Below are 14,894 nucleotides of genomic sequence, written 5' to 3'. Positions count from 1 at the left end.
GCGTATTCCAGATGGGGCTGAAGTAATTGGTCCATTAATCTTTGGAATGTCGCGGGGGCCCCATGCAACCCAAAAGGCATTCTTGTGAATTGGTACAGCCCCCGGGGCGTGGCAAAGGCAGTCTTTTCCTTGGCCGTCGGCTCCATCGGGATCTGCCAGTAGCCTTTGGTTAAGTCCAGCGTGGAGATGTACTGCGCCTCCCCAAGCCGCTTGAGGAGCTCGTCGACTCGGGGCATGGGGTAGGCGTCGAACCGAGAGACTAGGTTGACTTTTCGAAAGTCTATACAGAACCGACGGGAGCCGTCCGGCTTAGGGACTAGGACCACCGGGCTTCTCCACTCGCTTCGTGAGGGTTCAATCACCCCCAAGTCCAGCATCTCCCGCACCTCCTCCTCGATAGCCTCCCGCATGTGTCGGGGGAGGGGTCTAGCTGGGGCCCGGACCACTACCCCGGGGTTTGTTTGGATGTCGTGTTGCACTAGGGTGGTCCGGCCCGGCTTGGCCGTAAATGTTCGGGCGAAGGCTTTCAGGAGATGTTGGATCTGCCGCCGTTGCCCTTCCGTGAGGTCCTCACCCAGGCTAGGTTCCTGCCGGTCTCCCGGATCTGGGGGCTGTGGTCCCAACTCTGGTTCGGGAGGGTACGGCGCGATCATGAGCGCCTCCCGTTCACGCCAGGGCTTTAGGAGGTTTATATGGTAGATCTGTTGGGGTTTTCGCCGGTGGGGCTGGCGGACCACATAGTTAACCGGTCCTACCTGTCGGATAATCTCAAAAGGTCCCTGCCAGCGTGCGAGGAGCTTGGACTCCTCCGTGGGGAGGAGGACGAGAACCCGGTCCCCAGGCTTGAAGGTGCGGGCTCGGGCACCCTGGTTGTAGGAGCGGGCTTGTGCCTGCTGGGCGTCTCTCAGATTTTCCTGGGCCAGTTCTCCGACCTGGGCCAGCCGGTCCTGCAGGGACAGGACATATTGAAGTAGCCCCTGATCGCGGGGCGGGGCTTGTTCCCACGTCTCCCTAAGGAGGTCCAGCAGGCCTCTCGGTTGCCGCCCATAGAGCAGTTCAAAGGGGGAGAAGTTGGTAGAGGCCTGGGGCACCTCTCGGATGGCCATGAGGAGGGGGAGGAGTTGGTCCCAGCGGCGGAGTTCGTCAGCTGAAAACTTCCGCAGCATTCCCTTAAGGGTCCGATTGAATCGTTCCACCAGGCCATCCGTCTGGGGGTGGTAGATGGACGTTTGTAATTTTTTTTATTCCCAGGATACCGCAGACCTCTCGCAGTAATCGGGACGTGAAATTTGTGCCCTGGTCCGAGAGAAGCTCTCGGGGCAGCCCGACCCGAGCAAAAATCTTTATCAGTTCAGCGGCGATTACGCGTGCCGTGGCGCTCCAGAGCGGGATAGCCTCCGGGAAGCGGGTGGCATAGTCCATCACCACCAAGACATACCGGAAGCCCGCAGCGCTCTTGGGGAGGGGTCCCAGGAGGTCCATAGCGACTTTCTCGAAGGGTGTTCCTACCGGTGGGAGTGGTACGAGGGGTGCCCGGGGTATTCCTGGGGGAGCGGCCAGCTGGCACTCGGGGCAAGAGGCACAGTAGTCCTTGACCTCTCGTCGGATCCCCGGCCAGTAAAAGCGTGCCAGGATCCGGGCGAGGGTTTTGTCCAGCCCAAGGTGTCCAGCCGCGGGAACGTCATGGGCCAACCTTAGGATGGCCCGCCGGTGAGGTCGGGGCACTACCAGTTGGGCCCGAGGCTCTTGGGTCCGGGGGTCCCGCTCCATGCGATACAGCCGGCCCTTCTGCAGTTCGAAGCGGGGCCACTGGTTGCCCTGGCCGGGGCGAACGGCACTCCCATCCTGATAGGCGAGCTGCTCGTATGCGTGTCGCAGTGTGGGGTCGTTCCGCTGGTCATGACAGAACTCCTCTACGGGGGTCATCTGCGGGCCTCCCCCGCCTGGGGGACGGCCGACCTCTTGGTCCGACTGGAGGGGTTGGTCAGGTAGGCCTGTGGTCCTCGGGGTTCCGGGGTCCTCTGTCTCTGGGGGGCCCCTCCGGGATGTTGCCCCCAAGAGGGCTACTTGCCCAGGGTCCGCCTGGTGTGCGAGGGTCTGGAGGAGTCTGGCGAACCCAGGCCAGTCTCGTCCGAGGATGACGGGGTAGGGTAAACCTGTGGCGACCCCGACTTGTACCACCTGGGTCGTTCCGTCAATGGTGAGCTGAAGTGGGCAGGTGGGGTATTCTTTTACATCCCCGTGAATACACCGCACTGGGACCCGCCCAAGGAGTGGCTGGCCTGGGGGAAGCATCTCGGGGCGGACCAGCGTCTGTCCGCAGCCAGAGTCCACCAGGGCCCAGGCCCGCCTTTCCGGGAGTTGCACGGGGGTTGTCACGAAGGGCCCTAGACGTCTCCGAGCCTGCCCTTCCCCAGTACAGACCAGGCCATACGAGCAGGCCATACGTGGGCAGTCACGCTGTAGGTGACCCATATGGCCACAGGTGAAGCAGGGGCCGACCTCGGGGCGTCCCGTTCGGGCTCGGCTATCCCCCGCTGGACGGGTCACACCCCGTGGGTCGTCGTTCCTGTATGGCCGTAGGCCAGGCAGTCCCCGAGGAGTTGCCGGGGCCACCGGGGTGGGAGGCCTGGGCGCCCGATCTCTCTCGGTTGGCCCCCGCAGGGTGGGTCGCCGTGGCGGCAGCCCGGGGTCTCGTGCAGGGGTCCCTTTTACGGTGGGGGTTACCTGGAGTGGAGGATCCTCCGCTGCCAGGAAGTCCTCCATCAGGCGCACGGCGTCGCTCAATGCTGCGGGGCGGTGGCGCATAACCCAGGTCTGGCCCCGTGGCGGTAAGATCTGGAGGAATTGCTCCTTCGCGACCTGGTCGACCACCTCGGCGGCCGACCGGTGGTCTGGCAGCAGCCACCGCGTGCAGGTGTCCTTTAGTTCTTGAGCGACTGCTCGTGGCCGGGCGCCCGGGGAATAGGTCTTCCCCCGAAACCGCCTCCGGAAGGTGTCCGGACAGATGTCCAATGCATCCAAGATGGCCGCCTTCACTGCGGGATAATCTCGGGCCTCCGTCTCCGAGAGGGCCCGATAAGCCGCCTGGGGCACCCCGGTCAGGTAGGGGGCTAGTAGGGTTGCCCACTGAGTGGGGGCCCAGCCGGCCGCTGACGCCACTCTCTCAAAAGTTATGAGGAAGGCTTCCGGGTCGTCTTCTGGTCCCAGCTTTGTCAATCGTAGGGGCATCGGGGTCCCCGTCGGTCCTGCCATCGCTCCTCCAGGTGAGCTGGTGGGGGCAGGGAGCAGGGCAGCCATCTGCTGGAGATACTGGCGCTGCTGCTCTTGGTGCTGTACCCCCAAGTCTCGGACAAGCTGCTGCTGCTGAGCCCCTAACGTTTGCAGCAGCAGTTGCTGCTGCTGCTGCTGGGCTGCCTGTTGTTGTTGATGGAGCTCGTCCCACCACTGTTTGAGCTGGTCTAGGTCCATTCTGACCTGTATTGGGAATATCGTTGCAGGTTGCCCCCTTAACAGCAAGGGGCGGATTATGCCTGCATTCTCCACCACATGTGGACGTGCCCCTGGAATCGGGGAGCAGCGTCCGGGTCTGGCTCCCTCTCTGGGTCCTCCTCAGAGGGGGACCAGCCCTCCCGGCTACCTCCCACTGGGAGCCGTCTTGCGCCTTTCTCAAGGCAAGCAGTCTATAGCCAGGCCCTCAGGCAGGGCTGGCGAGGCAAACAGTCTATAGCCAGGCCCTCAGGCAGGGCTGGCGAGGCAAACAGTCTATAGCCAGGCCCTCAGGCAGGGCTGGCGAGGCAAACAGTCTATAGCCAGGCCCTCAGGCAGGGCTGGCTGGTGCAAGCCGCTCTCTGGAGCGGCACGGCGGGGAAGGCTTCCTCATGGAGGGTAGGGAAGGGGGGAGGGGGACGCAGGCCCGCCCGTCTCCACTGCGTCCCAGCCCAGGGCCCTGATAGCGGCAACAGCGTTTGCCGCTGGGTCGGTGGGGCTCCAGCCGCAACACACCGCCCAGGTTGCCCCTGACTCAGCCACTATCGTGCGGCTATCCCTGGGCTTCTTCCTCCCCGAAACCCCCGGTACCTGTCTCCTCTGGGTCGCTGAGGTAGGGTAGACCGGCTAGGCCCTCATTGTCCACAGGCGGCAGATCGGGTAGCTCCATGGGCTCGTCTTCGGGGGGTAGCTCCTCCAGGTCCTGCGGCCCCCAGGCCTCGGGCAGAGCCGGTAGATCCTCGGGGTCCCAGGCTCGGCACTGCTCTGGCAGGTCTGGTTCTGTCTCCCAAGCCCCGGGTGTCTCCGGGGGGTTCTCCTCCGGCTCGTAGTCCGCTGGGAGCCCCGACGGGCCTTCTTCCGGCTCCCAGGCCGAGGGGGTCTCGGGCGGTCCCTCCAACTCCCAGGCCGTAGGGTACCTGGGAGAGGCCTCAGTCGATCCCCAGGCTGGGTTTAAGGCCGGCCACTCCCTCTCAGCCCGGCTCCCCGGCCCGGCCTTGGCTAGGAGCTCCGGAGGAGATGCGTCCTTCCCCTTCGGCCGCCTCTTCCCAACTGAGCTCGCCGGCCGGGCTCTTAAAGGCCTAGCTCCGCCTCCCTGCTTCCGGTCAGGTGGGGCCACTGGGGCCTTTAAAGGCCTAGACCTGCCCCCTTGCTTCCGGTCAGGTGTTTCCCTGGGGCAGGCTTCTGTCAGCCAGGGTGGGTCTGTGTCCCTCTCTGGGTCCTCCTCAGAGGGGGACCACCCCTCCCGGCTACACCCAGCAATATCTAGTCTCACCCTCTGGCTTTTAGTCTCAGGAGAGACAGGCTTCTTGCTCTGTTTTAGTGCTTGGCCCCAGCCTGACCTGCAGCAGCCCAGAGCAACAATTGCAGAGAAAGTTCTGCTCAAACTTTCTGGAATCAAGCTACAAAGTTTAATAAGTCTGTACTGAGTTGTGCAAACTGCAGTTTTTGACAGGTTTATAACTTGCCCAGATTTCAGTGGATTTTCATGGGGATGGCAAGAAACACATCCTTGATGCTGAAGTTATCCCATGCTAAATTCCAAAGCATAGGGGCAAAATTTATTTTTCCCTAGCCTGATTCTCAGAAATTTTGGCTGAATTTTTTTTCCAAATAATTTATCCTGAGGCAGACACCCAGTGTAGAAAAATTTCAGCCCAAATGTTTTGTTTGGCAAAATTATAAGAACCAAAGACAGGGTCTTACAATCAGAAGTGTTGGGCACTCTTAATAGGTTGTAATACCAGCCCCACCTGCAATATTCACTGCCTTTGTATTATGGATCTGGTGTCTGAAGCACATTTAGATAGGAAGTGACTTTGTTTAGAAGGTTGTGAGGTAGGTTTAGTAAATATATTGAACACCTGTTGCAATGCATGTAGTCCCTTTCAAAAGCGGTATGCCATTCCTTAACAACTGTACAGTAATGATTTCTCTGGAATCCTGTTTCTTAAAGGGGATAGTTATACTGGCGTCAAAATAACTTGATTTTATTTTGTGACACAATGACATGAAATGTAACTACCATTGTTACTCTTTCCCCAGCCCAGTGTATTAATTGTAAGCTACAAGGAACTGTCAAAGCCAGCTTCTCAGTTTGGACCCTATAAGCAAGCAGAATGGAGGCCTGACAGCACCATGATAGCTGTTTCGGTAAGTAGATAATTGTTTTCTTTGATGTGTGTTAAACTTACACACATACACTGAGAGAGGGTGTCTTAACGAATGCCAAAAGGCCTGTTTGCCATAGGTAACAAGTCCCATGTAAAGACCAACAATACAAACCGTAATCAGTGCTGATCATTTACATAGCACCCAGTTCTCTCTAGCATAACATGCATAATAAAAATAACTTAAAAGAAAGCTAGTTTTGAATTTTGCCCAGAAGAATATCATAGGTGTTCATTATTTGCATTACAATAGTGCTTAGAGGCTCCAATCAGGGATCAGCACCTCTTGTTCCTAGGCATTTTATAGACATGAAGTACAAAGTCAGTCCCTGCCCTAGAGTCTGCAGACAGGACTCAATAGATGAGTGAAACAAACAGGTGGGGAGAGAGTAAAGGAAGCTTTTCAGCTTTATAGAAATAACAATAGAAGGGAATCTTCGAAGATAACATAATGATTTTATGGATATTTTGTGGGAGGTTTTTCCTATATATAGGGGATGGCACGGGAATGAGCAGTGGAGTGTTTTTGAGAGAGATGCTGAGTGGTAGGTAATAAATGCTTGGAACGCTGGAGCAAAGGCAGCTGTCAACATCATTAGTCCTGCTTTGAGCAGGGGGTTGGACTAGATGACCTCCTGAGGTCCCTTCCAACTCTAATATTCTATGATTCTATGATCATAGCTGCACCCATATAACTACTAAATCAGTCTCATTTGTGAAGAACCTTAAAGACAAGACATTTATAATTTATGCATAGAGAAGGCCAGTGGAAAGAAACTGGCAGTGTGATCAAGCAAATTGATAGGAAAACTATCTCAGAAATAGCATATTGAATGGATTTCAGTGGCAAGTTGCAGCAATAAAGGCTAGAGAGTAGATTTCAGCGGTCAAGATGCAAGCTGACTTTTGATAGTATGAAGAGGACGAGGGCTGGATTTTAATTGTATAGGAAGAAACATCAAGACTTGGATATGGCCTGGATGTACAGTTCTAGAGAGAAGGCCCTATTGAAGATGACATCTAGATTATGGGCAGAGTGACTGGGAGGATGAGGAAGATGGTGAGTGTGGTAATGAAGACAGATTTAGGAAGGATAATGATCATGCATTCAGTTTTGGTCATTTTGAGTTTATCACTTGACATCCACGAGATGTCAAAGATGTGCTAAGTAGTACATTCATATGGAATGTAGAGGTAGGTCTGAGAGTCATCAGCATAAAGATTCCTGAAGTTGTACGTGTGTGAGGTTATCCAGTGACAAAAAGAAGGAACCAAGTTTAATCCTGTAGGATCCCCACCAAAAGTTGGAGATGAGGAGGACCCATAATTAAGAGCGATTAGAGAAGAGAGATTGAAGTTACAAAAGCCAAGGGAGAGCAAGATTTCAAGAAGATAAATACTTGGGGTGTTGGATGGGATAGAAAAGGGACCAGGAGAGAACTCCAGAGTCACCAGCCCTATATGGAATGAGATTTTCAATTTTTGTATAGGGACAGTGAGTTCTGGTATTGCTGTTTCCAGCAGTGTTGTTACTTGTACGTCTCAGCCGCAGTGAGAGGCTAACAAATAAATTTTTCAGATGGTTGGAAGGCTTTTAGTACTGAAAGCTTAGCTATTGATAGGTATACTGCATCTGAACCATGCACACAAAGATGCTAGGTATAAATTCTTCAAATATAAATTGTTTAGCATTTTCATTAGTGATTGCCCTACACATTAAAAATATAAATCTATGTGAAAACTCATCAAATATTATAAAAATCTGATCGTTTTCCATGTGGCTCTTTTTGTTTTCTTAAACAGTAAATCCTGTTTTTAATCTATGTACTGTCGTAGCTTTACAAAACAGTCAAGAAAATCTACTGTTTGAAGGCTAGTGGAATTTTATTTACTTATCACAAACATTATTCTCCCATGGTGACTGGCCAACTAGAATTTTGCAATACTGCTATTTAGCATTCCTCTAGCTTCACTGCTAGAGAAAGAAGGGTCTTTAGTTCGTCCATATTATAACATTACCAAGCTAACAGCAAAGCTTTACTGTAATTTCAGCATTTTAAACAGTCGCTATCTGTAAGTGCCATCTTATGCATATGTAGGGGCAAACCAGGAATCATTGTTCAATTATTTATTATAATGTGAATTTCTCCTTGTAAATATTATTTTCTCAATTTTGATTGTGCACTGAGGATTGCAATAAGATATTGCATTAAGTGTTGTACAACTGTTAAATTATGACTCCATGAGCTGGATGGGTACTTCTGGAACTCAGGTGAATGGCCAGGTATCATTTGACTGAATCAGTCTTTTGTACTTCTGTTCTCTGCTGGAGTCTTGCCTGGGCTTAACATAATTTTAAGTATCTGATAAATTTCTACAATGCTGCCCAAACTCCTTAAAACACTATTTTAACCTACAGAAATCTTGTGAGAAAAACACAAAAATGGTTCGATTAAAATATACACAGTAAAAATTTCCCCTTCAACTATTTTTTTCTGTGTATATTATGGCAGAGTTTGAGCCTAAGGACTTTACTCCACTGGCCATCTCCATTCCAAGGCAGCATGTTAGCTAGTGATCTTGCAGGAGTGTAACAGCAGAATTTGGCCCAATGGCACTCCCAAAGAGTGTCTAATCAATGTAACAGGGAAGGGTACGTGTTTGTCAGATGATGTACATGCTCATATTTGTACCTTAAAGGTTAACCAGTATTAAGAGGAAGTGCATTGCTACGGCTAATGCATTAATTCCTGATGTGTGTTGATTTACACAAACTATGGTATTCCAAAATCATATCAGTTTCAAACTGCCAACTGAGTTGCTGCAATTAGGATTGAAATAGCTAGTTTCATGCATGTTTAAATTAAGCTAAACAACTTAAATAGGCTTCCTAATATTAACTATGGTATTTGCTTTTCATTTTTTGTGAAGTAGCTTATTATATTTAAATATATTTTTGGGGTGTTGAAAATTTTTAGGACATATTTGACAGTGAGATATCAGGGTCCAGCTATGAGATTGATGTGTTTTATTGTGAACCAGAGTTGATTTCTAGTAATCTACTGGATAAGTTACAGTACTTTGGAATGTTTTTATAGGATAGTGCTTAATATATTGCTGGTACCAGGTGGTGGAAATTATAAACTCCCATGTCTTCAAGACCGAGTTCATGTGAGTTTCAGTTTCATAAACTAAAATGACCTACATTCATAATGGTTAAACTGCTGTTGAAACATAGCTAGTCATGAGGTTTTAATGTCTCATATTATAAACACAACAAATTTGCAAGACACAAATGAACATAGTTTTTAAAAAACGAATGGGATGATCAGTCTCTGATAATCAATGCCTTGTGCCTGAAATTAAAGTTGAGTCAGCTAACTGGCATTAGTGAATCTTAAAGCATGCCCAGATGTGTGAATTCAAGACTATATGGTGCAACTTCAGAAGGTTACTTAGGTAGATATTCCTGCTCAAGAAAAGTGATAGCACTAGTTCTTGATTAGAAAGCCAGGGATATATGAATTCTTGATTTGGAGTATGAACTTGTTGACCTAATAATATATAAAATTCCTTACAAAAAAAAATTAGTTGTGTGTCTTGGTTTGCCTTTTCAGCAAGGGAGCAACTGACTGCATGTACTCAGTTTTACTGTTTGCCACATGTCCAAAGTGATGTCAAATGCACAAATAAATTGAAATTAGGGAAGTAGCTTTTGCTACCTGTTACAGTGACATTATTACTTGTAGCTATAGCAGGCACCAAACTCTTCCATTTCATCTTGCTGCTATCTTTCCTCTCAATTCCTTTCTATAACTTTCCTGACATCACCTCAAGCTGAGCGTTAGGCTGAATCAGGGCTAGGAACAAATGTTTGTAGGGTATCTAGATTAGCATTTATTGTCTTGTTAACTCTGTTTAATTGGCAGTCAATTAAATTGTTACAACAGGACCAAAAAGATTTAGTCTAGATCAGTGTTTCTCAATTGGTGTTCCAGGTTCCGCGAGAAAGTGACATCGCGCCGCCAAAAAAAGGAAGATGTCCCGGATTTTTCGGCGGAGGGTATCGAGTATGAGTGTAATTTCCCTGCGGAGCCTAAAGGGTTCCGCAGGGAAATTTAATTGAGAAACGCTGGTCTAGATGAAACCAGAATCTCAAATGTATTTCCAGTCCTCCTCCTTTTCCAATACTTCCCCTCCTGCTGCCTGTCCTCTACAAGTCCTCTAATTAATTTTTCTGTTCATGACCCAGTTCCAGCAAATGCAGTGGGATTCTGTTTTTAATAAAAAGTTGTAGGAGCAAAGTTAGTCACACACTGTCAAAAGGAAATCATATGGATGAATCCTTTGCAATGCAGTGAATACACTTGAGTTATAAGCATATGTATTTCAGATCTCTCCAAGCAAGCAGGGTATGTCCTGGCAATCTATTGACATGGAGTGACTAGGGCATTGGGGAGCTGTAGATTGTGGCAATTTGTCTATTTCAGTGTAAAACTATCCTAATTAATATTAAGTGGTACACAGTTGAATGATTATGGTGATTTGCTTGTCACAAACTTGTAATAAAATATTCAGTTCCTTTACTGTTCACATAGCTTCATTGATGGCATTTGATGTGCTGTACAGAAGTCAACCTTCTGAGGATAAAGACTTGTACTTAGGATGGAATTCAAGAAGGACTTTTGTATGTTAATTTCTGTAGGAAGATAGTTTACAGTATTGTTTTACTCTTCCTCTCTGGATAGGATACTTAGGGGTTTAAATAATTGAACAGGTGCTAAGCAATGGAAAGAACTTATATAGCTGTTAGAAATAGATGCATGTAAAGTTTCTGTACTGTATATTGTTCATTGAAGTCAATTTTGTTGCACAATAAAAAGGAAACTTAACTCTCTCAAGGTCAGAACTGCACATTTTTTGTCGTCTTGAAGGAAGAAAGGTATTTGCCTTGAAGAATCCCATTTGTTTTTTATATTCCTATTTTTTAGTTTGAAGCTGAAATTGACTATATTAAATTGACTCAAATTGACTATATTAAAAAGCACTAAGTTTCTGGTGCAAAAATTCTGTCCAAGCTGATGAAATAATCTAACAAGCATGTTTCCCTTTTGGTTCCTTAGCTGAAAAACAGGAAACTAGCTCCGAAAAGAAATATGAAACCTTTCGTATTTCTCTTATTGCCTTCAGTCTTGTTGCTTTGAGTACGTGCCTGTCCAGTATTAAAACGAATGAGACATCGTTTAGCATAAATACATTTGCTTGCTTGTCTAGATGAAATGTTAGTAAGAAACTGCTTGCTGGCAGACTTGGGACCTTAGTCATCTGCCTTTGCTGTATTTATGCAAGCATTGAACAAATTCTTAGTCTTAACTAAATTTTAACGACTGAATAAACATGTCTTTTAGATTAATAGAATATTAAAATAGTTTGAAACTACCTTCTGTTATTTTGAAAGGCAGATTTGTTTGAATTATGGTGGTGTGTATACTTAAGTCCATTGCCACTTCTTTTCCAGTCTCAGAGGTGCTGAGGGTAGGCTACACTAGTGTTTACTGCAGCAGCTTGGCTTTAGTGCACAATTTTGTGGGCACTTCGGGACAGATTTTTAAAGATATTTAGATGTTAAAGATACAGATAGGCACCTAGAGGGATTTTCTGAAGTACCTAGGTGCCTAACTCCCTTTCATTTAAATGAAAATCCCACTAGGTGCCTAAATACCTTTTTAAAAATCAGGCCCGTATTCCTACAGTCTGAATTATGATCTCTATAGTAAGGAGGAAAATACCTACCGGAGGTATATTTTTAATATTGTCTTTTACTATACAAGTAATCCATACAGTGGATTTTAAGGGGTAGTATGGATTTTTACCAGAAATGCATCCTGATTTCCATGACAGGTTTTTCAGTATAGCTTTCTTTTGTAACATTTTGCATATCATGGGGTAATGTAAGGTTAATTGAAGCATCTTGTTAATGATTGACCGTATTTTTGTTTTAAGTAGCACACACATACATGGTGTGGTAACCATTCTATTGAAACTGATGTATGAAATTAAGGATTTTTTTTCCCTGGCTATTCCATTTGGTTTGTAAAATGTTTGAGACTTCTTTAATGATTCTGGTTGGAATTCCTGTAAGTTTTACACATACGCACTCAAATACAACATTTGTAAGAGCTTTAACATTTATCTTTTTCAGACTGCAAATGGATACATCTTATTTTTTGATATTCCATCTTCAAGGGACAAGTATATTTATGAGCCTGTGTATCCCAAGTAAGTATTCTAAACTTTAGTCTTTGCGGCATACAGTACAGTAAATAGTTTTACTTAATTTGGATGTGCTTCTTTGTAGAGAACTTGTTCTTTAAAAATGTAATAAAACATAGATTGACATACTGTAAAACTGTCTTCAGATATTTTAATGATCATTGAAAACAATTCCCACAACTTGAAGGGCTGTTTAGTTGACAAGTGATATATTCTTGGTGGAACCCTTGGGTTTTCTATGCACAGGTAAGGTACTATATCTCAATTTTACCACCAGAAGAGCTCTGTAACTTACAGCAATAAAATTTTCTAATTTTAAATCTGATTAAAAACAAACTTTCAGTTTCATGAAACCTAATGATATGAGCTTCTATACTTAGTTTTGTCCAGATCAGTAGAACATGCCTAAAAGAAACTCCCAGTATATACTTTTGTACATTTGTGCCAAAAAATTAAAATTGTTTTAAAACAAGAAATTCACACGTTACTGTACATAAATTATTTTTAATGTCTTATATATAATGCATCTTATTTCCAAATTGTTACAGAATACACTTCTATTTTTGAAATGCTGCCAAATATGATAAGCTTTTAACAATGCACTGCAACGTTACAAAAAGGTTTGGTACAGAAACTGAAAATTACATTTTAAAACTGTAAGGGTAAATTTTATGTAGGCAGAATCTGTAGTCTTTTAAATCATAAACTGGCCAGGACAAAGGACCTAATAACTATGCTTGAGTAGTCAGAGGTTCCTTTTTACGTATGTGAAATTACTTCCTTAAAACTATGATGAACTTTGGTTCCAGACTGATTCTGAAGGAAAAAAACATATTGACTTGGGGCCTCTTGGCTCAATCACAAAATTTGCCATTGATTATCCCCTTTTGGATAAAGCCTTCTGATACGCTATATAGGCCTTGAAAAAGTTCTGCTTAGGTCCTTAACCAAAATGTGAAAAATCCACACTCCTGAGCATTGTAGTTATACCAACCTAATCCACTGTCTAGACAGTGCTATGTTAACAGGAAAACTCTCTCCCATTGGCATAGTGTGTCTTCACTTAAGTATAGTTCATCAGGACTCTTTCTTGAAGGATGGAGATATATATAGATATCAAAATTTGAACGCCTTTCTGTGATGTGCTTATTTTCCTAGGAAGAATAATTTTATAAGATGCCAACACCTAGATGTTTGTGAGCTTATAACAAGAAACTACTTGGTGGAAAGACCTAATTATATTCCCCTTTCCCCCCATTCTCAAATGAATCAACTGTCCACAAATCAGTTCTCTGGGATTAGAAACAATGTGCTGCTTCCTCAAAATACAGTCTTTTATATGCACAGCTTGGTCATCTGTTAATAACACCTTGCGGGTGGGTTGGCTTTTAGTGCTAGTCTGCATGTTTGAGCTGTATTTTTCATCTTTAAAATGAACTTATTTCCAAGATCACTTTTCATTTTCATATTCAGATTTAATTAACATGTTTAAATAGATTCTAGTTATCACTCCACCAAATTTTATTTTCAGTAGTCTGAGCAATGCAGATAACCCCATTTTAGCCCCAAAGCCATGTAGATCTTTGAATTCAGACTAAATTCTCACCCATTCTCAGGTCTCTGTGGGGACCTCTGTTATTGTAGAAAAGAACTTATTAATCGATACATCTCTTGTTTAGACCACTTTTCTGATAATATCATCTTCAAATGACTCTTATAGCTGCATTAAAGCGCAAATTATATAAACACTCAATGTAATAAGTTACAATGTTTTTATCATGTTTTCATTTGCATCAGATAAGTCCTTACATCCTCATACTTCATGCTGTGTTCCAGCTCCTATTAAATTTTTAGCAACTACAGAGGATTTGGACAGTGTTGCAACATGTATTTCTGCCTCCATTTGGGAAACAAGCACTGCTAATGACCATCAAAGACCAGAACAGTTGACTCAACTTTAATAAAGTTTCTTTAATTTCAGTCTTTGGACTGATAGTTGAGAGTTTACAATAGTCTAGAGAATCTAGCCTTATAAAACTTCTAACTTGCTTTTAAAAGTAGAATTTCATAATCTTCAATATAGAGATTTGACATGCCTGTCATAAACATCCCTGTTTGGCCTGTATGCAATGGGCCCTAAAGTGTACTGGCTTCTGATTTTATCCAAAGCAGGCAGTTTTTGTGAAAGTGTGTTAGTAGAAAACCAGGCTGACCCTAGGTCATTTGAAGTCCCATGCTAAAACCACTCACTTTAAGCCTTGAATTGAGGAAGCCCACAAGGGCCTGAAGAAGCATACCTTTTATCTTTCAAAATACAATTGAATTAAACTTGGAGCATTAGATAGCTAAGTATAAAATAACAGGTGCAAAAAATTGTGGATTCAGTAACTTTGTGTATTTCACAAAATCTAACCTTAAACAAACAAACAAACCCAAAAAATCCCTCTCCCTTGAGTAGATACAACCTTTATAAATAGATATTCACTGCTACATGGTAGCCCAGCTTTACAAAAAACTGGGTCTAAACAGATGACAGCATATCTTCTAAAGTGTATTGTTCTCATTGAAGTTTTGGTGTCCAGAGGGACTCTACCTGTGCTGAAGATTGAGTTTAAGCTATCAAATTATGCTGTTAAAGTGTTCTTATTTCTTCACTCTTTTTTCCCATTATGGGATTTTAACCCCAACATTTTCCAGTGCAGGATTTTATTGAGAATACTGCTTCTGCTGGAAAAAGTTGAGGGTTGATTGCTTCATCTCCATGTTTCCTTTTAATTTTGCAGCCTTCTCCTACTTTGGAGGTGATATATAATAGGGTGAATATTTAGTAATAGTTGGAATGGTGTTCAATTAAGAACATGAAGAGGAACAACCAGTTTTGTAGACAAATCTGTTTCTCAGGCATCACATGCAACTACAGAAAAATGTCTACTTATTAAATGAGCATGAGACGCTTTAAGATCC

General features: G+C 45.2%; 1 protein-coding gene across 3 annotated transcripts in view; it reads left to right on the top strand.

The window, feature by feature from the left end:
- RIC1 (RIC1 homolog, RAB6A GEF complex partner 1) overlaps positions 1–14,894 on the top strand; it is a 102,398-nt gene that overhangs the window by 17,821 nt on the left and 69,683 nt on the right. For all 3 annotated transcript variants that reach the window (XM_067543040.1, XM_067543042.1, XM_067543039.1), the window contains exons 2-3: positions 5,533–5,640; positions 11,860–11,936. In XM_067543040.1, coding sequence (XP_067399141.1) covers positions 5,533–5,640; positions 11,860–11,936 — 185 coding nt within the window. The remainder of the gene's footprint in view (positions 1–5,532; positions 5,641–11,859; positions 11,937–14,894) is intronic.

Source organism: Emydura macquarii, unplaced genomic scaffold (genome assembly GCF_026122565.2).
Source record: "Emydura macquarii macquarii isolate MOO-44397 ecotype Brisbane River unplaced genomic scaffold, CSIRO-AGI_Emac_v2 contig_767, whole genome shotgun sequence".
NCBI classification, from domain to species: Eukaryota; Metazoa; Chordata; order Testudines; family Chelidae; genus Emydura; species Emydura macquarii.
The sequence above is the reverse complement of the archived record's forward strand: the minus strand, read 5'-3'. Positions and strand labels throughout refer to the sequence as shown.